The 23139-nt window shown below is 45.4% G+C and overlaps 1 protein-coding gene across 8 annotated transcripts in view; it reads left to right on the top strand.

Moving 5' to 3' along the window:
* The window catches only part of CABIN1 (calcineurin binding protein 1), a 1271888-nt gene that overhangs the window by 382321 nt on the left and 866428 nt on the right, over window positions 1-23139 (top strand). For all 8 annotated transcript variants that reach the window (XM_078667788.1, XM_078667793.1, XM_078667787.1 and 5 more), the window contains 2 exons: window positions 8715-8932; window positions 18867-18945. In XM_078667788.1, coding sequence (XP_078523914.1) covers window positions 8715-8932; window positions 18867-18945 — 297 coding nt within the window. The remainder of the gene's footprint in view (window positions 1-8714; window positions 8933-18866; window positions 18946-23139) is intronic.

Genomic DNA, 23139 nt, shown 5'->3' with positions numbered 1-23139 from the left:
TCGTATTTAATGTAAACGTATCGTGTTTTCGTATGTCACTTAGAAGTCACTGGGGACACCGTCCTTCTTTCCATACACACGTTCCACCTCACAACCTCACCTCTCAGACCGGCCATTTTTTCAAATTGTACACCATCTGTTTTGAAAATATATCGTATGTCACCTCACACCCCACCATGTCACATCTGTCACTATATGTAGGACTGTACATCACATAGACACCAAGTCACCCACCACGTTTTTTAGCATGCCTCGTGTCACTACGGTGCACACTAAGAGTCATCCGTTTAGAGTAAAAATTCTAGAAACATAATTTATAGAGCTAAGACACATTTTGTATTTTTTGTCTAGCCCTGAAGATTCGCAGTAGTTCCCTGCGATGAAACACGTGTTGGCTCATGAAAAGGAACAATAAACAGAAAATGGATACTCTAAAAAAAAAAAAAAAAAAAAAAAAAAAAAAAAAAAAAAAAAGTCCGTCATCGAAACACGGCGCCGGGAAATTTCAAGAGGGAGAACTCCGTCATACCGACAAAGCCCCCGTTGGTCATAAGCGCACCCGCCTAGACCACGAAGACCCGTCTCCTCCCGGTTTCCCTCCTACACTAAGAATACCGAGATCCTATCTACAAAACCTCACGTACGAATAAATCTTACATTTCGGATTCCCGACGACGCCCCAAAAGTAGCCTAAACCTTGGCAAGAAAAATCAAAAGCACTATTTTTTGATTTTCCCGACACATAGAGTCGTCGCACTGACCGGTCTTCTCCTGCCCCTCTTTTCGTCTGCTTTTTTCTAATAAGCTTATCCTAGCTTGAGAGCCACTTCTTCCAGCCCTGAAGATTCGCAGTAGTTCCCTGCGATGAAACACGTGTTGGCTCATGAAAAGGAACAATAAACAGAAAATGGATACTCTATGAACTGACTACCAACTTACTTACATTTCGCTTACTTTGTTCTTGGACACTAAATTACGTAGCTCCAGTACCTATTTGGATTGTTATGTTATACTTTATTATCAAATGTATACAACTTAACTCTGTGACTTTGGCATGGTTATATGCATTGTGTGAGTGCAGGGGCACAGTTGTTTCTTATCTATTGTAGACCAGCCTTCTGGTCGCTCTGAGTGGTTGTGAGGGATTACCACTCGCCCCATTGCCTACACCATCTACTTTTGACTATCAATATCTAGCGGTCACTCAGGTGTGCGCTCATTCCATCTGGTTCTCCTAAAAGACCTCATTAGTTGTCTAACGTGTTCATGCAGTTGATAGGCATGATGGCCTCCTGCATCTTCATAGTCCCGCACGTGAGGCTACATATGCGTCCGCTCCAAGAATGCTTGGCTCATCAGTGGACTCAGGCTCAAGGACAGTTGAACGACCTAGTGTTGGTGACCGGTCGGGCATACAGCTCTCTGTATTGGTGGAATCCACACAACCTTTGCAAGGGCCGACCGTTCCAAGAGCCTGTGCCACAGATTATCCTGACAACGGACGCATCTCTCCAGGGATGGGGAGCCCATGTACTCCACTACACGGTGCAGGGACTATGGACAACGCAGCAACAGAAGATGCACATCAACTACCTAGAACTGATGGCAATCTTCATGGCGATGAAGGCATTCAAGGTACATCTGTGCAACAAAGTTTTGTTGATCCGGACGGACAACATGACAGCCATGTACTACATTCAAAAGCAGGGAGGTACACACTCTCCATAGTTGTCTCATCTGGGTCAGAGCATGTGGAAGTGGGCCATTCAGAGGAACATCTTCCTCATCGCGGAACACCTCCCGGGCAAGGACAATCAGATGGCGGATCTGCTCAGCAGATACAGCCACCAGATGCACGAGTGGGAGATATATCCATCAGTACTCCGCCCGTACTTCCAGCAGTGGGGTCATCCAGAGATAGACCTGTTCGCCACAAGGGAAAATGCAAAATGCCAAAGCTTTGCCGCCAGGTTCCCGCACCCACAGTCGCAGGGCAATGCGATATGGATGAACTGGTCAGGCAGATTTGCGTACGCTTTTCCCCCAGCACCTCTCATACCGCTGGTGGCACGAAAGCTAAAGCAACACTCGATGACACTCATCCTGGTTGCTCCAACGTGGGCACGCCAACCATGGTACACCACGTTCTAGAACTCTTCGTGGTACCGCATCAAAGGCTACACCTCACACCCAGGCTTTTGACGCAGAGCCATGGCAACATTCAGCATCCAGATCCGCAACAGCTCAACCTGGCGATCTGTCTCCTGAAGTCTTAGAATTTGGCTACCTTAACTTGCCTCCCGACTGCATGGATATCATACGGGAGACGAGAAAGCCCACCACCAGAGCTTGCTATGCAGCAAAATGGAAGCGGTTTGTCATTTACTGTGCAGAACACAACATCAACCCGCTAGATGCATCTACTCACGACATCATTTGTTATTTGTTACATCTTTACAAATGCAATCTAGCATATGCTTCCATTCGGATACACTTATCCGCCATAGCGGCTTATCTCCAAAACAGGCAGCATCTCTCCGTTTTCAGAGTGCCTGCCGTTAAAGCTTTTCTAGAAGGACTAAATCGGGTCATTCCTCCCAGGACCCCACCAGCTCCTGTATGGAACCTTAATGTGGTCCTCACCAGGCTGATGGGCCCACCTTTTGAGCCTCTGCATTCTTGCGAGGTTCAGTTCTTAACATGGAAAGGGGCTTTCCTAATAGCCATCACGTCGCTGCGACGTGTAAGTGAACTCCAAGCGCTCACTGTACAAGAGCCATTCATACAGATTCACTCTAACAGGGTAGCGCTACGCACTAATCCTAAATTTCTTCCTAAGGTAGTTTCACAGTTCCACGTCAATCAGACTATTGAACTGCCTGTGTTCTTTCAAAACCCAGAGACAGTGGCCGATAGAATGCTCCACACTCTTGTCATCAAACGAGCTTTGATGTACTACATTAATAGGCCCAAAGATTTTAGGAAGACTAAACAACTCTTTGTTGCCTTTTCTGCCCAGCACAAGGGCAACCCCATTTCCAAAGCAGGTATAGCCAGGTGGATCGTTAAGTGTATTCAAATTTGTTACCAAAAAGCTAAGCGCACTTTAACGGTCCCCCCACAGAGCCCACTCCACCCGCAAGTTGGGGGCCTCCATGGCTTTCCTTGGTAATATCCCTTTGGAAGACATTTGTAGAGCAGCCACATGGTCTACCCCACACACGTTTACTAAACACTACTGTGTAGATGTGCACTCCAAGCAGCTGTAGGGCAGGCTGTTCTGAAGACACTTTTTCAAACATCTGCAGCTGGCACAGGCGGCCGCCGATAATGGAGGGACTGCTATGTATTCTATGCTATAGATATGAATTCGGAAAGAACAAAATGCCAACCCCACCACTTTAAAGATGCTCACCAATCTGAGCAAACAAATCAAAATGAATTCAGATTTGTTCGGTACGTTTTATTTATACCTTTTACTTAAGAAAAATTTAAACACTTAAGAATGATCATATGTCTGAGAAAGACACTCAACACATAACATACTACAAAAATGACAATCACATAACTAAATTATTTAAGTAAACAAAAAACATGTTATACACCTTTTCTTTTGAACAAAGAGCAGTGAATCTTTGCATATGTTCAAGAAAAACAATATTTCACAATTTTTCAATTCAATGATAGAGACACGTTCAAAGAAGAAATCAAAGAACACAAATCAATTAGGAACATTAATCAAGATCAGAAATTAATCCTGTGTGATTCATGTATTCTTTATATTCTGCCGACGTGTTTCGAATCCGTGGAAAAATGCACGGAATCTCATCAGGGCTCAATCAATGGGGTTCTGTGAGGTGTATTAGAAAAGAAGAAAAGAGAGCACTGTGTCACCAACCATCATTCAGTATTGGGTGACCAACCCGCCTCCCCCTCTATTGTCCTCCTGTACCTGTTGGTTAATCAGGAGCAGTTGTCATGTTGACATTGAAGAAACCCTATTGCGACAAGAGGCCTATCTAATCATGAGGTTTAATAGTGCCCAAACCGGACTGAACAGTATGTCCGAGGTCTCAAGGCTGTAATTTTGTGACCGCTTGGTGGCTTGAAGTGCTCCATCCGACCCCTAGGTGGATTCGTCTTCATTAGAAACCAAAATGTAACTACAGATACCAGAATCCTTAGCGTTGGGTCTTTGTCTATATCTCCATCCGCTTAACAAAATGGCAGCTGCTGTCCTTGATGTATTTTGGACAACTATGAGCGTTGGACGCATGAGTGTATCGGTAAGTCATCGCGCAAAAAAAACGTGCTTTACAAAACCCGCTTTTGCAGTCATAGCGGAGCAGTAACTGTGTGCTGTTCTCGATCGTTAGGTGACCCGTTGAGCACGAGAGCGGCAAGGCGTTCACTCGCCGGCTGTGTTTACAGAAGCACATCGACTAGGCGAGCGAAGCGGCAGTATACGAGCGCAGGTAAATGGGCGGCGATGCTTTCCATTGTACAGTGTTTAGTTTACACGCATAAATTATTTTACTAACGGGTACAAATAGACTCAAGTCCTGCTCTTTGTCCATTCTAGAACGTTTTTGCATATACTAAGAGGCCCCCATTCTGAATCGAGATTGCGACGTGATAATCTTTGAAATCTTTGAAATCTAGGCCAAAAGAGGACCTATAACAAAGGGAATAAACCGAAGGGAGGATCACATATACCTGTCTAAGGTATGAACTTTTGCGTTATTCGTCTTTACGCACCATACGAATTGCACTATGACATTTTATACTTAGTTTACCGTTATCTTGCAGATAACACTGTCTCGAATAAGTGTGGCACCTAAACATCATCGTGACAACTGCTCCTGATTAACCAACAGGTACAGGAGGACAATAGAGGGGGAGGCGGGTTGGTCACCCAATACTGAATGATGGTTGGTGACACAGTGCTCTCTTTTCTTCTTTTCTAATACACCTCACAGAACCCCATTGATTGAGCCCTGATGAGATTCCGTGCATTTTTCCACGGATTCGAAACGCGTCGGCAGAATATAAAGAATACATGAATCACACAGGATTAATTTCTGATCTTGATTAATGTTCCTAATTGATTTGTGTTCTTTGATTTCTTCTTTGAACGTGTCTCTATCATTGAATTGAAAAATTGTGAAATATTGTTTTTCTTGAACATATGCAAAGATTCACTGCTCTTTGTTCAAAAGAAAAGGTGTATAACATGTTTTTTGTTTACTTAAATAATTTAGTTATGTGATTGTCATTTTTGTAGTATGTTATGTGTTGAGTGTCTTTCTCAGACATTTGATCATTCTTAAGTGTTTAAATTTTTCTTAAGTAAAAGGTATAAATAAAACGTACCGAACAAATCTGAATTCATTTTGATTTGTTTGCTCAGATTGGTGAGCATCTTTAAAGTGGTGGGGTTGGCATTTTGTTCTTTCCTAATAGTATACGGTCCTGCTGACCCTACGTCCTGGGACCTACCTCCTTAACTATTCATAGATATGAATTCAGCAGCCCACATGCCTCGAACTGAATATGCTACTTACCAGTATGCATCTGTTCTTGGCATGTAGGGCTGCTGACATTCATATCGCCCGCCCTCCTCCACGGCGCCTGTAGCGGCTGCAGAATTTACACTTACTCTTAGCATGGTCATCGTTTACACTGTTAGACTCCATCTTCGCCACAATGGCTAAAAACAATCTGGGGATGGAGCCGATGCCCATGTGCACTGTAGTCCAGGGGAGGAGCCACCTATCTCGTGATACTTCGAACACTCTTCCAGGACAACAATGTGCAATCATCCGGACCCAACACTAGGCGGCGATCTATGCTATAGATATGAATGTCAGCAGCCCTACATGCCAAGAACAGATGCATACTGGTAAGTAGCATATTCAATATGTTATCATAAAGCTAAGCGTACACTAACAATTCCTCCAAAAGCCCATTCTACAAAGAAAATAGGGGCTTCCATGGCATTCTTAGGGAACATTCCCTTAGAAGACATCTGCAAAGCAGCTACATGGTCTACGCCGCACACATTCACAAAACACTGTTGTGTAGATGTGAAAACAAAGCAACAAGCCACTGTAGGCCAAGCTGTACTTAAAATACTATTTCAAACAACTGCAACAGATACCGGTGGTCACCGCTAACGTGGGTACTGCTATACAATCTATGCATAGTGTGCAATCTACAGCTCATATTCCTCGAACGGAAAATGCTACTTACCAGTATGCATCTGTTCTTGGCATGTAGAGCTGCAGAATTGCACACGCCCACCCACCTCCCCGGCTACCTTTATCTGTTCCAGTGTTATCATCATTAGATACATACACACATGGTCATCACTATCTCTTAGCTCCATCACTTCCCTAATGGCGAAAACAATCTGGGGATGGAGCCGATGCCCATGCGCAGTATCACCCAAAGGAGGAGTCACCTATCTCGTGACTTCCAAAGACTTTCTACAAGAAAAACAAACTGAAAACATCCGGGCCCAACACTAGGTGGCCATCTATGCATAGTGTGCAATTCTGCAGCTCTACATGCCAAGAACAGATGCATACTGGTAAGTAGCATTTTCCATTCTAGCAAAAAGCCCTTGAGCTTTAGAGGAGCACACGACGCTGCCTCCAGTTTTCCAGCCTTGATTGCCTTGCTGTAGCTTGCCTCTTGCACACCTTCATTTGTTTAACCTGTTTCGAGGCAGGAACACCCCGTAGTCATGGAGAGCTGCATAGAAGAGTCAGAGAAACAGTGCGGTCTTTCACAATTTATTCAGTGGAATGTTTCCACCCTCAGTGGGTGTGGCACATTCAGGACGCTGGAATGCTGGTAAATTGAGTCCTTGCAACACTGTTCAGTGTTCACCTTAAGTAGGTTCCGACCTTCTGTGACATATTGCGCATTATTTTAACCTTGAGTAGGTGAGGGGGTCCAGGTATGCAAGCATAATCACCCTTGAGACAGTGTGCATTATAGAGAGGAACAGTGTTGCAAGGACTCAATTTATTGTAATGCAGTGTCAACAGCGTGATAACTTTTATAATATAGCGCTTTTATGGTGAGTAACACGCTAGGATCAGTCTTATTCAGGTTCCTGTTAGTAAGGGAGGTAGGGCTGTAGTCAGCTCTGAGGCTCTGAAGACCCGTGGTCCGTCATACTTGTTTATCTTTACTTTAAGCCTGTGTTTCTGCGAAACATATCTAATGAAACATTGACAAAGCCAATAGATCTTGCATGGTCGAAACCTATTGGCTTTGCCAATGTTTGTTACTGTATGCTTGCTTGTGTCTTCAAGTTTGGACTGGACAGCTTGTGGCCTCCATTATTAAATGACAGCTAAAAAAGTGGCCCACATTTGCAAATGAACATGTAAAGGCAATCTATATTAGTGTTTTTGCAAGGTATGCAACACTCCATGTATTCATGTTTACTGCAGGCAGTGCTTATGACAACATCAGGGAAATTTACAGTACAAATGGCCCAGCAGATCATAAAACGGGCCACAAACAGCCAAAAAACCCAGCATATAATTCGAGCCTGATGGCCCTATAGACCAGCGAACTTGTGTGTCTCCCCTGCAACCTGCTTACATGTTAATGCACTTAACACCTCGTCAAGTCCTTTCAAGCAAACTAATAGAGCAAATGGGCTTGTATAGGTGTTGAGTGCATTAGCACATAAATGAAATAGCTGTCTCGTCACACTGCCAGCCTGATAGTAATAGTGATGGGACACCAGCAGGCTCTCTTTTCAACTGGATTCCCCTTTTGCACTGTGCACATGGAGAGAAAGCTTCCTTCCACGATGCTGCATTCTTCTTTTCAAGTGAAGTCTTTCTCTTGGTGCCAATAATCTGATGTGCTCTCCTGCAGAGCTGCTGGGCGCTGTGAAAGTCTACGGTGCATGCGGCCACCTTACAGGGAACACAGCTCATAGGCAACCCTCCCACCTACCCATCTCTTTGAGTGATGGTACGCATGAGGAAGGGTGAGGCACGTATAGGCATAGTGTCAGTTTGATGAAGATTCCATTGAATGAGAACTTGGATTACAGATAAGTAACTTTGCATTATTGGAGGTTACAATGGCTGGGTTTAATACAAAGACAGTTACAAATGACAACCCATTCAAAATCACAACTTGGGAATAGAACAGGGATATTGTGCCTGTTGCCATCCGGGCATCCCAATTGCATTATGCACTGATTTTGGTATATTATGTGTAGAGGACCTGGGAATAACACCAGAGTACAATTACCCACTGGTGATATAATTTGTGCATTATTTCATTTTGTCCTCCACATTTCATATGTAGTCTTTAGCTCTGTGTTAGCAATAAATTACTGTTTCTTCTTAAGCTCTTAAGCAGAAGCCCTTACTGAACAATTATTTAGCAGTTATGATTAGAGGTTTCTTTGAATTCTGAGTTTGTAGCCCACACCACCTCCCTGAGCGAACCTCAGACATGCTTGACTAAAGTGCTCAGAGTCAGATGCTGAGGGGGTGTACTTTGTGCTGAGTGTTCTCTTCAATATTGAGGGTAGGGCCTCAGGACACAAGTAGTTACAGGCTCCCGTGGTAACAATTGGAACACAGTCACCCCAGATTGCCCAAGGGCTCCCAAAAAGATTGTTGCACTCGGACAATACAGTGAACATGATCTCGCTCTCTCTCTCCTATCCCCAGAGAAGCAAGATGTGCATGAGTTCCTACTAGCGAACATGAATAACAGCGGCATCCTGGAGCTGATGATGAGGTATCTGAAGGTGATCAGTCAGAAGATCCTGGTTAAGTGGCCCCCAGGACTCACCGAGGTGGTGCTGAGTATGTTTAACAGCTGGAGAAAGCACAGTAGCAACCTACCCAACCCACTCTTGAGGGACTGCAGCAACCTGCACATCAGGGTAATGTATAGTATTTCCTAGTGTGTATGTGGACTTTACCTAATCACACGTAACCCCTAAAGCCATTGAAAGGTCCAGGTGGCATGGTAAACCACAAGTCCCACAGCCGAGTAGTGCGCAAATGTTTTCAGCTGCCTAGGATCTCATTTTGGACCATATTTCGCAATTAAACATTTTATTTCAGATTGACCCAAAAACTGCCTTTTCCTTGAGATGAGTTTTAATCCTAGGTGTCTGGGTGTAAGGAACAATTGCTTATTGAAGTTTGTGTGCAGCTGGGGTTGGGAAATATGTTATATATAAAAAAATTGAAATTCACTGAAAAAGCACAGTTAAAAACTTGATCAGATGCAAAAATAACAGACATTTGCAAGCTATGGTATGCAATTCACTCCATATCTGTAGCCACAGCCAAGTTGAGGTAGTGGTGCACAGGCTGTTTTTCCTGTGGCATTTTAAAATGGATGTTTGAGATTTTTGTTTTCTGAATGGAGGCTGTGAGAAGTTGGCCTGGTATATGATGTTCACTATTCTAGTGAGCACCTTGCACCAGTCCAAACAAACCTTATGGTGATGGTTGTAAAATCAACCTTATAGACCAGCTATGCTAGGGGTAGCATGGACAAAAGCAGTCTTAGGCTAAACTCAAGAGGGCATGTTATGTTAAAAGGTTTTCTATAGCGCAGCTAACACCTGAAGGTTTCTTGGCGCTTGGCGCATGTGAAGCCAGCTGTTTTACCATATGCAACCCTTTTAATACCAAATGAAAGGACACCACACAGGTTATATATTCAAAATATATATGTATTTATTTCTAAATCAATCCCCTTAACTCTTTATTAGCACAGGAGCACAAGCGCATAACAAGTAACTTAATATAACATACAAAAGTTGCACAAATATGGATAGGACCTGGTGGCCCGCTAAACCATACACTAAAATAGTGGTATAAAACCCACGTCACGAACAATGGTAAGGCCTAGGGCCTTGGGAATCACTGGGGCTACACTGGACTAACAAATGTTAGGAAGCAGGAGGCCCACGGGATGCGGGTGCAGTGTCTAAATGCACACGCGTGCACACATAGAAGTCAATGGGTGGGTAAAGTTAGAAAGTTAGAGTTTTAGGAGTCTTCCGACTGAACTAGAAACTAACCACTTGAAACTAGGACACTAGGAGTTTAAACCTTTACAGGAGCTCCGCAGTACTCGCGTTACCTCACCCACAGGAAGCGGGTGCATAGGTGTCAAAGTGTGTTGGGTTTTGTCGTGGAGTTCTATGGAGCCTTAGAGAAAAGATGCTGCAGGCGACCAGGAGAGAAGAGTCTGGTTGGATCCAAGGGCGGATCGAGGATGAAGAGTACCTGAAAGCAGAGGGGACAGAGTCTGGGTCACTAGCCAGTGACCAGGATGGAACCAGGAAGGAACCAGGCGATGTTGAGTTGCGATCAGGTGCTGTCGTGAAGTTTGTCTCCGCTGCCACGTGGATCAGGAGGTGTCGACGACGGCCAGGAGCTGGGCACGGACTGTCCCATGAAAGCTCTCGCTGTTGGCGGTGTCGGTTCTCGATTCGGAATCAACAGGCCTTGGAAAATGCAACCCACGCAGGCTTCTGGATCAGACCAGCAAGGTCTGATGGGCTGCTCTTTTTCAGGGGAGCAATTGCCAGTCTGGAGCAACCAGACCAGCGTTGTAAATTCAAAGATTCATCGTCGCAAAGGCCACTAGCCAATGGGCAAGTGACCGGACAGACGCGTCGAGCAGGAAAATGTAAAAGGGCCCCACGCAGCACTCGGGGAGTGTGGAGAGGTGATCTTCGGTGCAATGTATGCTCGGGGCTGGGGCTTCTCAATCCCCAATGCACAGCTTCGAGGGTGCCTCAGAAGCTGCACGGAAAGCACTTCGCTGACTTTCCAAGATGGCCGGTCCCACGTCTCTCGTCGCCTCCACGGGTCTCAGCTTTGCTGGGGCTGTGGATCGGGCTGTTGGATGTCTGGAAGTCCGGGTCTTGTCAGGCTCTGAGGTTCGAGCTCTGGTGGGAGCAACGACAAAGCAAACTGTTGAGCGCTTGATGGTGCCTGCTTGCACAGGGTGGTCACTCCTTGACCACAAGGGAGATTCTTCAGTCTTCTACGTTGAGTAGGATGTCGAAGGGTCCAGAGTTTCGTATCAGAGTTTCAGTCAGGATTATCTAAAGTCTTGGGACTCAGCTCCTACCTATATACCAAATCTAGGGGCTGGATTACTTGCTAGGTCCCTCCTATGGGTGGGACCCAGGAAGGGGGTCGTTACACCCCTTTCCCTTTGTCCAGTTTCGCGCCAGAGCTGGGGCTGGAGTGCCCCAGCGCCGGTTGGAACTGGCCTATGCATGGGACACCTTGTGTGCCCCAGGCAGTGTCTCGTTTCATTCAGCCCTCCCTGCCCCAATCCACTATCTCCTGTCTGGGGTGGTGCTAGCACCTCCCTGTGACAGGAAACCTATTGTCCAAGCCTCCCTCGCTGGAAGGACTCCCAGCAGCAGGATGTCAGACTTGTGTCTGTGGCAGTAGCATCCATTTTCTGATGCTGAGGCTCTGGTTAACTTTAACCTGGATTAATGGAAGTAACATGTCTTCCCCCTCTAGAAGGGTGGAATGCTACCCCCGTCGCCAGAATTGGCGAGGGGGTAGTATTCCAAAGCGTATGACACCTTACACGACATGTTTTGATAAAGCCAAACCAAAGTTAGCATCTGACCGCGAGGTACATAATGCACTTAAGAGTATATGGTATGGCAATATCCTGGAACAGCTATAAGGACATGGTTCCGAAAGCTGCAGACAGGCTCAGCTCATGCTGGGGCACCATTTCACATAAAACCAAGCACTCTGCCTTCAGGATTGTTAAGGCCTGCCATAGGAGTGGCCTATAGGTGTATATGTGTCAAGATTTTAAGGTTAGACATAGGTATACTATATCTAAGCAAGGGGTGATTACACGACCTTGCCCCAGCTGAGTGATCAGCCAGTTGTGTCAGTTTGGATGGCCAGCCAGGGGTGGCAAAAGATATGCTGCAGCCCCTGGTAGGCCTTGGTTGCACCTATGCCCTGGGTACCTATAGTACACTATACAGGGGCTCATAAGGTGACCCAATATCCAATTAGTTATGCACCTAGGATACATGGAGTCCATTTTACAAAGAGAGCAGATAGCCTGGGGCTCTGATTAGCAGGATCCAAGGCGAAAACTAGCTAAACACAAGGCAAAAAATCTGGGGTAACCATAGTCGGGTATCCACCTTCCTACAGAGGCGATGTTACTCCATGGGTTGAATACCATAACTGGAGAACGTCTGTGGTTTTACATGTTTGAGCCCGAAGCATAATTGTCATAGGAAAAGCTGATAACTTTGATGGCGTTTGACAAATCTCCACCAAAAGTTCCCAAAAAGGTCTCATCCACCTCCACTCCTTCCTGGAAATTTTTGAGGTGATCTGTCAAGTAGGGTAGGCGAGGGGACCAAAATCTGTTTTCTCCATTCATTTCTCCAAAAGAAAATTAGACACCTCTACAGCCAAAATGGCTGAACGGAATTATACCAAATTTAGGAGAAAGCCAGTAGTTTTCATGCAAATGGATGATAAAAACAAGCATTAGAAATGCAATCGGGCTCGGATTTATTTGAGTTTGAGCTAATGGCATTGTAAATGGTAATGTATTTTTGCTAAGTGTTATGGAGTGTGTTAATGTGGTGTGTAGTGGAATTATGTGTATTAGATTGTAATTGTAGCAATGGTGGCATGCACCGCTGCTGCCTGTGAGTATGAGAAGATTGCATTGTGCATCTCTGTGCTGTTCCTGTTCTTTGTAAGGGACTCTTGCTCTGTTGCTGCTGCTGCCTTGGCACAGTACCTGCTGTGAGTGTGTAAGGGAAGCTTGCACCACTGCTGCTTCTGATGTCGTTCTTGCGAGTGTGAGAAGCTTGCACCTCTGCTGCCTGTGGTCTCCTTGTGAGTGTGAGAAGCTTGCACTGCTGCTGCCTGTGATGTCGTTCTTGTGAGTGTGAGAAGCTTGCACCACTGCTGCTTGTGATGTCCTTCTTGTGAGTGGGAGAAGCTTGCACCTCAGCTGCCTGTGGTCTCCTTGTGAGTGTAAGAAGCTTGCACAGCTGCTGGCTGTGATGTCGTCCTTGCGAGTGTGAGAAGCTTGCACCGCTGCTGCCTGTGAGTATGAGAAGATTGCAGCATTGTGAAGGGCTCTGTGTCAAATTCTGGAGTCTTAGTAATTCAAGCATGGACATTCTAGCCCTTACTTTACACCTCTTCCACAAGAAATCAGAGGAGTGAATAAGAAACTGGAACTTATAATTTCACTATGTTGTGTGGTACTTATGAAGGTTTTTATTGTGTTATTTTATCATGCCGTTTAGTGTTATGTCACTCTGTAATCTCAATTGCAGTTTGTCTGCACTGTTGAAGATATAGTGTGGTTTTTAAGGGTGGTAAAGCAGAGGCAGGTTATGGTGGTGCTGGGCACATTCTGTTGATGGAGGGTGATAATGTGGCACTGTTAAAGTGACAATGGTTTCAAGGGGGTGGTAGTATAAAAGTTTTGTTTCTTTTGTTCTGCAGTTGCATTTATACAGAGCTGCATGTCCCAGACAAAGAGTGGTGGGTTTGGCAAAGTGAGGATTGTTGGTGGCACTGCACTAATGTTTACTGGTACTACAATGGCATATTCAAAGTGCACTGATGAAACACGATGGTGTATGGGTGAAATCAAGTAACTATAATATGGTCTTGGGGTGAGAATGGTAATTGTGTGGGAGTTTGTTAGTTTGCTGCAATGGAAAGCTGTTGTGATTCACAGTGACGGAATGGGTATTTGGCTTTGATGAGATGTTGTACAGTGGTGGTGGAGTGGGTACCGACGTGTTTAGTTACAGGCACTGGCAGTTCAGTGGTATGAGAGGGTGCAGTTGGGGTAGATGAATCAGTGACTGCAACGAAGCAGTTGTGAACTTCGATTATAGACTAGCATCTTTAATTTCCTCAGAATACCATACAGCATCTATTCCAGCTTGTTACATTGCAATAACTGTCACATGATGGAATTTTCATAATCACAGGTTCCACTGGGGTAAATCTACGAATGAAAGGAAGGAGGGATGGTGGTAGTGTAAGCGTGGAGAGGGTAGAGCAGTTGTAGTGTGAGACAATGTTGGAGAACTGATTAGGATCGATTGCACTTTTTCAGTGAAGGAAGAGTGCAGTGATGGGGTGGTTGTGTGGTGCAGTTGGAGTTGAAAGCAGGCCAGGGGCATAGTGTACCAGTTTTGAGGTGGTAGTATAGTGAGAAAGGATTGGTTAGTTGTGTGGTGGCATTGGAGACAGCTTGTAACGCCACATTAGGGTGCATAATCCTGTGGTGTGCATCAATGATGTAATGAACAAAATCTATCAATAAGTGATTTATTATAGTTGAGATGTAAAAAAAATGATTAAAAAAAAGACCCTGATTAATTTTGTGCATTTCATAGTAAGCAATTTTGGGACGAACAATGCACTTAATAGTAAATAATACCATTTGGTGAGTAAAACAATCCTGAAACACCACATTTGTTTATAAAATAATTTTTTTTAAAACACAACGTTAACACTTTGAAAAATGCTTACGTTGCTGTCCTCAAGCCTAACAATATAATGCCTAAAACTCCAAGGAGAGACAAGTACGTGGCTTTCTCGAGTGTCTTTGCATATACTAGTGAAAAGGAGTGCTTTTAGCACCGAATGAATGTGGTCCCAAATACAATAGCCATCAACACCAGTGTTGCAAATTTGGGCTACTTCCGCACAAATTGTTTCCCAATTTGTGCGTGAAAAAACTGAAATGAACTGGTAGTTGTCAAATTATTGGGCTTGAATTATATCGTATCCATTTTGGGGGTAGGGGTCCTCTTCAAAACGTATACTGAATGGATATGGACACGATTGCATAAGTTCCCAAGGAACCTCCTCCCATTAAATACATACTGTATATAAATTATATTATGCTCAAGCAGGTTCCTGTGGGCTATTTATGCACAATTTTCAAGTTGCAACTTTGAAGTGATCTTGGTCTACCTTGGGCTGAATTCGGTCTTAAACTTGGGCAGACAGTTATAGCCGGGTCTCAAAATCTGGCAACACTTGTCAACATTACCAGGGCTCCGAAGCTTTTGCCTATCGCTAGTTACTTCTTTAAGTGGCACAGACATGTTGGCTCGCAGTGCACAATGACATATAGGTAACAACATGATGCTGTAAAACAGTGTGTGTATGAGGGGGAGGGGGGGTTCGCAACAGCTAATTGTATGTGGTTTCGCGGAAATGTTTTTCTTCCTATTAAATAAACTCCAGACATTCTTCCACCAAATAAAATTAAGTTTTCCTATCATATGCGAGTGAAGGAGACCAAGGAAAAGATGGCGCATGTTATAAATTACGACGCTTGTGGCTCCCGGGGCCCCTACGGCTGCGAACACTATGGCGAGAACGTGTTCATCTGTACGAAAGAAAGCTTTTGAGGCAAGCTGGTCCGATAGTAAGAGCCATTCCCTCCGCCCTCCTCTTCCCCCTCACCTCGCAGGCTGTACCGCGCCTGCATGCCGAACAGGGACACGGTGCCGGTACCCATGCGGTCCTCCTTGCGGTGACCCGCCCGCAGGATCTCCTGGATCTGGCCCAGGTACTGCAGCTCCTCGTGCGCGGCAGCCTCTGCGCCGCCCTGCTCGGGGCGCGCGGGCACCTGCGTTTGTGTTTCGGCGGGCATTTTACGGCTGTTCACTCAGGCTGGCCGCCTTGTTTTCCTGCGGGCGTTTACTCGTCTTGTCAATTTTCCCCGCCGTATATTTTGCCGCGCCCAGCCGAGTAGCCGGAGGAGGAGCCAAATTGCAAAACTTCAGGCAGAGGAAAGGGCGCCTTTAATTCTCTGCTTTAAATTTCTAGCACTTTCCTTTAACAACAGTTTCGTTAGAGGTGAGTGAGCGAGCCAACGTTAACAGCCAGGGAGAGCCGAGCCAAAGGTCTGGCCGGGATGAGTCCTGAAAATACATCTTATAACGAACCACGTAAAATATGATTAAGCCTCTTCAAAGTAAAAACAAGGCACTAGGCTCCCGCGGAGCACCGCGGCACGGGGGGGGGGGGGGTTACCGATTACGGCCTGTTTGGGGCAATGCTCCTCCTCCGCACTCTCCCTCCACATGTGGATGTTTGAGACACTGATTCGCTATGCCTGTGTGCATGTGAGGAGGACGCACGCCCGCCAAAGCCACTGCTCTATGGTGAACGCGCTCGCACCATCTGGATTGCATTACACAGGCACTCTGACAGCTCCTAATTAAGATTAATCACTCTGCCGTGCTCGTTCGCGCACAGAATATGCCATACAACTGCAATAATTGACGGACGAAAAGTAAATATACCCTATCACGTCAAGGCTACTAAATAGACAGCACAGCGAAGACGAATCACTAGGCAGATGCCATAAAAAACGCAGACGCGCACTAAAGAATGTGCCAGTAGGACCCCTTTCAGAATTCTTTTTTTTTCTAAATACATAAGAGCTCGGAAGCTCCGCCTCCCACTTCGTGGTGGCGTAGGCCCGAGCCCTAAAAAGGATCCAACAGATGAGTTAAAAACTTCAATCTTTATTTTGGGGATTTTCAGAAGACCTGTGCAGGACGAGCGCAAGCTCCTGGTGGGCTCATACCAGGTAACCAGACTTTGTAATGGGGCGGGGGCTTTTCCTCTCAGAATACGGTGGCATGTGGCAAGAGCCTTGAATTCCACCCTGCTTCTAACCGGAAGCCAGTGCAGCTCCTGGAGCGCTGGCCTGGAGGGAGATCTTCTAGGAAGCCTCAAAACAAGGCGAGCGGTAGCATTCTGCAACACCTGGAGGCGGTTTAAAACCTTTTCCGTTGCCCCCAGATACAGCAAATTGCTGTAGTCCAGGCGAGATGTAACTAACGCATGCACCAGCGTCCGGCGAGCAATAATGGGTAGGAAATCCAAAATCTTCCTCATGGTTTTTAAAATGCCGAAGCATGTCCCCACCACTCGACTGACCTGGGAGTCAAAAGCGAGATCAGCATCTAGCCACACCCCCAGGTTCTTTGCTTCGTGACATGGAACAGGTACCTCTCCTAGAAGCCCCCTTTGGTGAGCGGTTCTTGGACAGCTGGTGGCTTAACGTTCAGCGTAACTTTGAAATGTTCAATCTGACAAGTTGCGCAATCGTGAAAGCAGCGTCTTCCGTCGGCATGCCTGATCCGGCATGCCGACGGAAGACGCTGCTTTTTTAACTTATCTGTTGGATCCTTTGCCCTACATCTCTCGCTGTCCTTCGAAATTAGAAACGAACCTTCTTGGAAATTTCAGGGAGTTTTCTTAGCAATGAAATACTTTGTCCTGATGATGGTCTCCATGACGACTGCATATTAGACCGAAACGTCGACCCTTCCATCATCTCCAGAAGCGTTGCGTTGTCAACAACACACGACCATTGCCTATTGATTAATTTGGTTGTCTGTCATAATTACCAGGAGTTGATGTTTTAGTTGTGAACTGATGAGCTGATGTCATATATACCTCTGTTCATAGCTTTTGCTTGAATTCATTTCTCTGTATGCGTCTCCCCATATTTACATTTGATGCTTCATCACTAAATACACATTTTCTTTGAATATAACTCATTTCCTCCGTGTGTTCTCTCTTTTCCTTCCCTTGATTCATTTCAGCTCAATACAAAGTGTGATATACTGTGGATACACAGGAGTGTGTTACGTGTGTACAACTCACAACTAAGATTTACTGTTTTCTTAAATAAATCCCTTGTAGCATACTTTGACCTTAAATATCCAGTGCCCAAGCCTAGAAGGGTCTATTGGGTTTCCCCTGCTTATATCTAGTTACTTTATAGCATGTGTTACAGATAACTTTAACTGGTGAATTTCAGTGGTTTGGTTTGTTTCAATTTAACCTAACTATAATGTCCCTTTCACTGTTGTTTTTTCACTGAATTTCTAAGATTTTTAAAATATCTAACTATAACTGTCACTTCAACCTTTGGTTTTTTCAGCGAATATGGGTTATGTGTGTGTGTGTGTGTGTATGTGTATATATAATATATAATATATGTGTGTATAATTTGTTCAATATTACATCAAACATTTTTTTCTATAATTCACGAGACGATGCTATCTCAATGACATAATTTCTAGGTATTCGATCCCTTTGTTTATTAGTTTTCATATATTTTTAAGCTTGAAATAAAACCATAATCTTAAAATTTTCTAATTTTCTAATATGAAGAAATCATTCTCCCTGTAACCGTTCTTAACATCAGTACCTGCTCAAATATTGTTTCTCTCAAACAACAACCTACCCCTCCAAGCTCGTTGATGTTTTCAGGTCATTCAATCTGTAAGTGCTCAAACCCTTTTGAAGTTGTCCTTGAGAACTTTCTAAAGTCACTGCTGCAAGGAGCCCTAGAATCTCTTCTGTGGGACAAACATTCAGTTTGTTTATTGGAGCTGAAAAGTGAGTGCCATGAATCAAAAAACATGTTTTCTGTATAGATTAAGCTGGACAGGTACCTTAAAATGGCATGTGCGTCAGAGGATTAGTTGTGTTTTCCTTCCCATGGATACATATGTTTTTCTGTCTACAACATTTCATGTGTGTGTTTTTACAATTTTATTTAAAAAGCCCTAACATGGTTTGTTGTATGGTCTCTCCTTAACGACTGCTAAAGAAGTGCTAGTTGTGCTGCTGTTGTGTGAACTGATGGTATATGAAAATAGTTGAATGTAGTTTAACATTAAAGATAATTACTCTTTGGGGGTCAATGTCTTTGTTTTGAGTGTTTTGGGATCTGTCACAGCCCTTTACTGAGTTGCACCCTTTTCTGCCCAGGATATGATGGTGATGTGCCTGTCTTGTATGGAACTGCAACTGGACCAGTGGCTGCTTAACAAGGGAAAGAACTCCACAGGTATGAGTGACAACATGAACAAGTTAAGCGTTATCTTGCTTTGCCTGTGTAAAAGACACTTTTCCTTTTTCTTTTTCCTCCTTTTACTGGAGGCTTTCTTGGGACTGCCTCACAATTTGGAGTGATAGTTTCCTGCTGACCAAACTATGTAGAATTGCACATGGTATTAATAGAAAAGTCCATGCCTAAAAGCTGTAGAATTAGTTTTAACCCCTTCCATGCTGATGACGACCCCCGTCCGTCATGCATCACGGTGGACGTGTGTTGATGACGGCTGGGGGCCGTCATGAACCCGCCCACTCATTAAAACAGCCGCACAGGCACAGAATCGCGGCCGCGCCCAAGGCGTGCCTCAAGTATCTGGGGGTATTCCTCTCCGATGTGCTAGCCATCTCTTTGGAGGCGGAACCTGGCAACGATTTGGGAGCGAGTTCGTGCGGATATAAAAACCTGGTCGAGCATGCCCTTGACAATATACGGCAGATCAGCAATTTTTAAGATGGTATCGCTCCCTCGCTGCTCTACAAGCTACAGTTTCACCTGTACCCGCTCGCATCTAGATGGTTCCGGCTAGTGAATTCTGTGCTTGGGCAGTTTCTGTGGGAGGGGGTGTAGTACGTGTAGAGCTGCGCAAATGCTTTCTATCCACCTACTGCGGAGGACTCGTGACCTCAGATATCCTTTCTTATTATCAGGCCTCGCATTTATTGGTCCCCAATGTGGTATGGGCATAGGGGGGACCCGGCTTATGCGTTGGAGCATCACCTTATGGGGCTTCACACATTACACACTATTCTTTACTCAGCGTCGCTGCGGGGTGCGCTGCCACCAGTCACGCAGGTAGTATTTCAAATCTGTAGGCCATCGCTGAGGCGCATGGGATGGTGGAATACCCTGAGCCGAGAAACTCCTCTATGGCACAATGGGCGCCTGCCTTACCTGGCGGCCCTGCGAGCTTTCAGGGCTGGGATTCTATAGGTATCTCGACCCTGGGTGATGTCGTGAGGGATTTGTCACTCAAGTCCTTTCGTGATTTGCAGGGGTAAATTACCCTGAGCCGAGAAACTCCTCTATGGCACAATGGGCGCCTGCCTGACCTGGCGGCCCTGAAGGGCTTTTGGGGCTGGCATTCTATAGGTATCTCGACCCTGGGTGATGTCGTGAGGGATTTGTCACTCAAGTCCTTTTACGTGATTTGCAGGGGGAATTTTGTATGCCCCCGTCTCAGTTCCTTCGGTACCTCCAACTCCGCCACGCACTATCCCCAAGCCTAGAGGGCCTGGAATCTCTTCCAGAATTTAGCCCGTTGGAGACGAAGGTCTTCATGGGGGATCTGGAGACATAGAAGATCTCCTGAAATTACCAGTGCCTAGTTACTCACTGCTCCCCCACCCTTCAGAAGCTTTGGGGGGGGAATCGGGAGGAGGATGTGGGTACACTGGAGGAGGAGGATTGGAGGGAAGCCCTGGCCGTCCCCCTGGGAGCGGCCGTAGCGATGCGTCTCCGCCTTATTCAATTTAAATATCTACACAGGGCCTACTTCACTCTGGTCCGACTGTGGCAGGCGGGATTGATTGCCTCCCCGGAATGTCTTCGATGTGGCCGGGAGGAGGGCACATTCTTACATACGGTCTGGCAGTGTCTATCACTTGATCGATTCTGGAGTGTGGTGTTTTCTTGTCTGTCGGAGGTCTTTGGGTGGGAACTCCCGCGTACGCCACAGTTCGCCCTGCTCCACATCATGGAAGGGATAGGGGGCAATATTTATAAAAGACATCTTATGCAACTAGGCCTCACATTGCGAAACGCGATATAGCCAGGGCGTGGAAGGATCCGCGGGCCCCCTCGGTGACTGCCTGGAAAAATGGCCTGGACTTTTGCATGGGGCTGGAACAGCCAATCTTTGTAGCCAGGTGATGCCCTCGTGAGCATTACAAAATATGGAAAAAGGTGGACGGTTTATCGGGGTCTGTGGCTGGATCCTCCCATTGTTGCAGACTATCTCCCAGCTGAGTAATGGCTGGGTCTAGTGGGGTGGATCTGGTGCAGGGGGTAGGGGGGTGGGGAGTCTCGGGGGTGTGTGTACTTATGATGATTTTTTTTTAGTTCTATATTTACTGCTCATGGACTGGACTCAGTGAACTTTGTGCAACTCTGTTGGGGGGGGCGTGAGGGGGTAGATGGCGGGGTCTTACTATCCTATATGATACACTATGTCTTGTGTTTTGGTTGCTGCTTTGAAAAATTCAATTGCTTTCCTGCTTATGTACAGTTTGATAATGCAGTTACCTCTGGGGTACAGAGCCCTGCAACATATGTGCAATTTATCAATAAAACTTGTTTAAAAAAAAAGACATTGTGGAACATCTAAGACTCGTACTCACTAACAGGGACTAACCTGAATATTGCCTCACATAAATGGGGGATAACCACAGTCAGACACGGAAGTGGATCTCCGGATCTTACCCAGACAGTGTTAGTGTCGACCCTACAAAGACTGGGTAGATTTTTTATGTTGTGGAGCGTTTGTGTTCGTTTATAAATACTACTATTTTATAAAAGCAAGATTCTGGCTAGACATTCATTTATTGGGGTTGCTGAGCGTATTTTGAGTCTAACACCTTTCTCCCCTTGAGACGGCTTGGACTACTCTACCCGTGCTACCACTGAGAGTCTAGTGCTGAAGGGAGAATACTTGGCCCACTTACTCAGATCCCATAGTTGGTCAGCCCCTGAACATAAACAGTAAAAGGCCTCAAAAACCAAGATTGTGCCCAGTAACTCCTGCTTGCCCCTAGGCCCTCTGAAAGACGTTCTGACACCTCCTATTGGCTCTTAACTTGTTTGGCGCCAGAGATTCTGATTCAGGATTCACTGGCAATCTCCAATCCAGAACCCAGTTCACTTTAAATGTCGCATTACGAGATCACTAAGGCACAGCTCATGGTTTGGGCAGATTCTCCAGCAGTGCCCTTGTCTCAACACCAGTGTTTACACCCTCTTGAGACCATGTTTAATTCGGATTCAGATTTGGTACAAAACCCTCAGAATGTTATGCATTACGAGAATGATGAGAAAGCTGACAATTTGTTAGCTTTTCATTAGACTGGTGCTGGTCTGCATTTAGACCTCTTGAGGGCTAGTGACCTTGATACTCCAAGGGTTGAGGGCCTTTGCTGTCTGGAGGTCAAGAACAAAGCTTGATCGGGCACAGTATGACCTGCTAATTAGCATTCCAAGGCAGGCAGCTTCAAAGAGCCCACCACCTTTGGTATGCAAATCGGGCTTCCCTCACATGAAAGGATGCCGACCCCCCCCCCCAATCCCCGGGGCCTATTTGGCATGATGACCTCTGTTTAGTCCGAGTTGAGTTACAGGCAGTTAGTCTTCAACGAGGTGGCACTGTCCGTGATGATCTTGTGGTTTCGGCGTCTTCTGTGAGGAATAGGATGACCCCTGGGGGACGCCGCATATGATGTCTTTGGGTGCGAAGGAGAAGGGTGTTAGGTGGATCCTCTGTGTTCGGCTGGAGAGGAAAGAGGTGGTCCAGGAATTGGTCATATAGAAGCCAGAGACAGTCGCAGAGCGTGCCTTACATACACTTGATGTTAAATTGACACTCCTGTACTACTTGGAATGTAAAAATCCTTAAGGAAAACACATCAACTATTTATTTCGCTTTCAAATCCACATAAAGGAAAGGTGATTTCAAGAGCAGGAATAGCAAGATGGATTGTCAAATGTATACAAATTTGTAATGCTAAAGAAAAACGAACATTACAACAAGAAAAAAGGAGCAACCATGGCTTTCTTGGGCAACATCCTTCTTGGTGACATTTGCAAAGCAGCAACATGTATAAACCCACATACATTTACAAAACATTATTGTGTGAATGTTCAAGCAAAGCAACAAGCTCTAGTTTGATAAACAGTCCTTAAAACATTATTTGAAACGCACCATCTCGTAAAGCCATTGTGAAAGGGCTACTTCTCTACAGTGTATGCATAGCATGTGTATCTGCAGTCACCACATGCTACGAATGGAGTATGTTACTTACCCTGTAAGCATCTATTTGTAGCGTGTAGTGCTACAGATTCACATGCATGTATTAGATGGTGAGAAGAATTCTCACCAGTACAGCATGTTCAACTGCAAATGCTACCTTAGCAGACTAAATCTTCACTCCGTAAATG

This window comes from Lissotriton helveticus, chromosome 11, assembly GCF_964261635.1.
Source record: "Lissotriton helveticus chromosome 11, aLisHel1.1, whole genome shotgun sequence".
Classification (NCBI taxonomy): Eukaryota; Metazoa; Chordata; class Amphibia; order Caudata; family Salamandridae; genus Lissotriton; species Lissotriton helveticus.
This window is presented reverse-complemented; position numbering and strand designations above follow the sequence as displayed.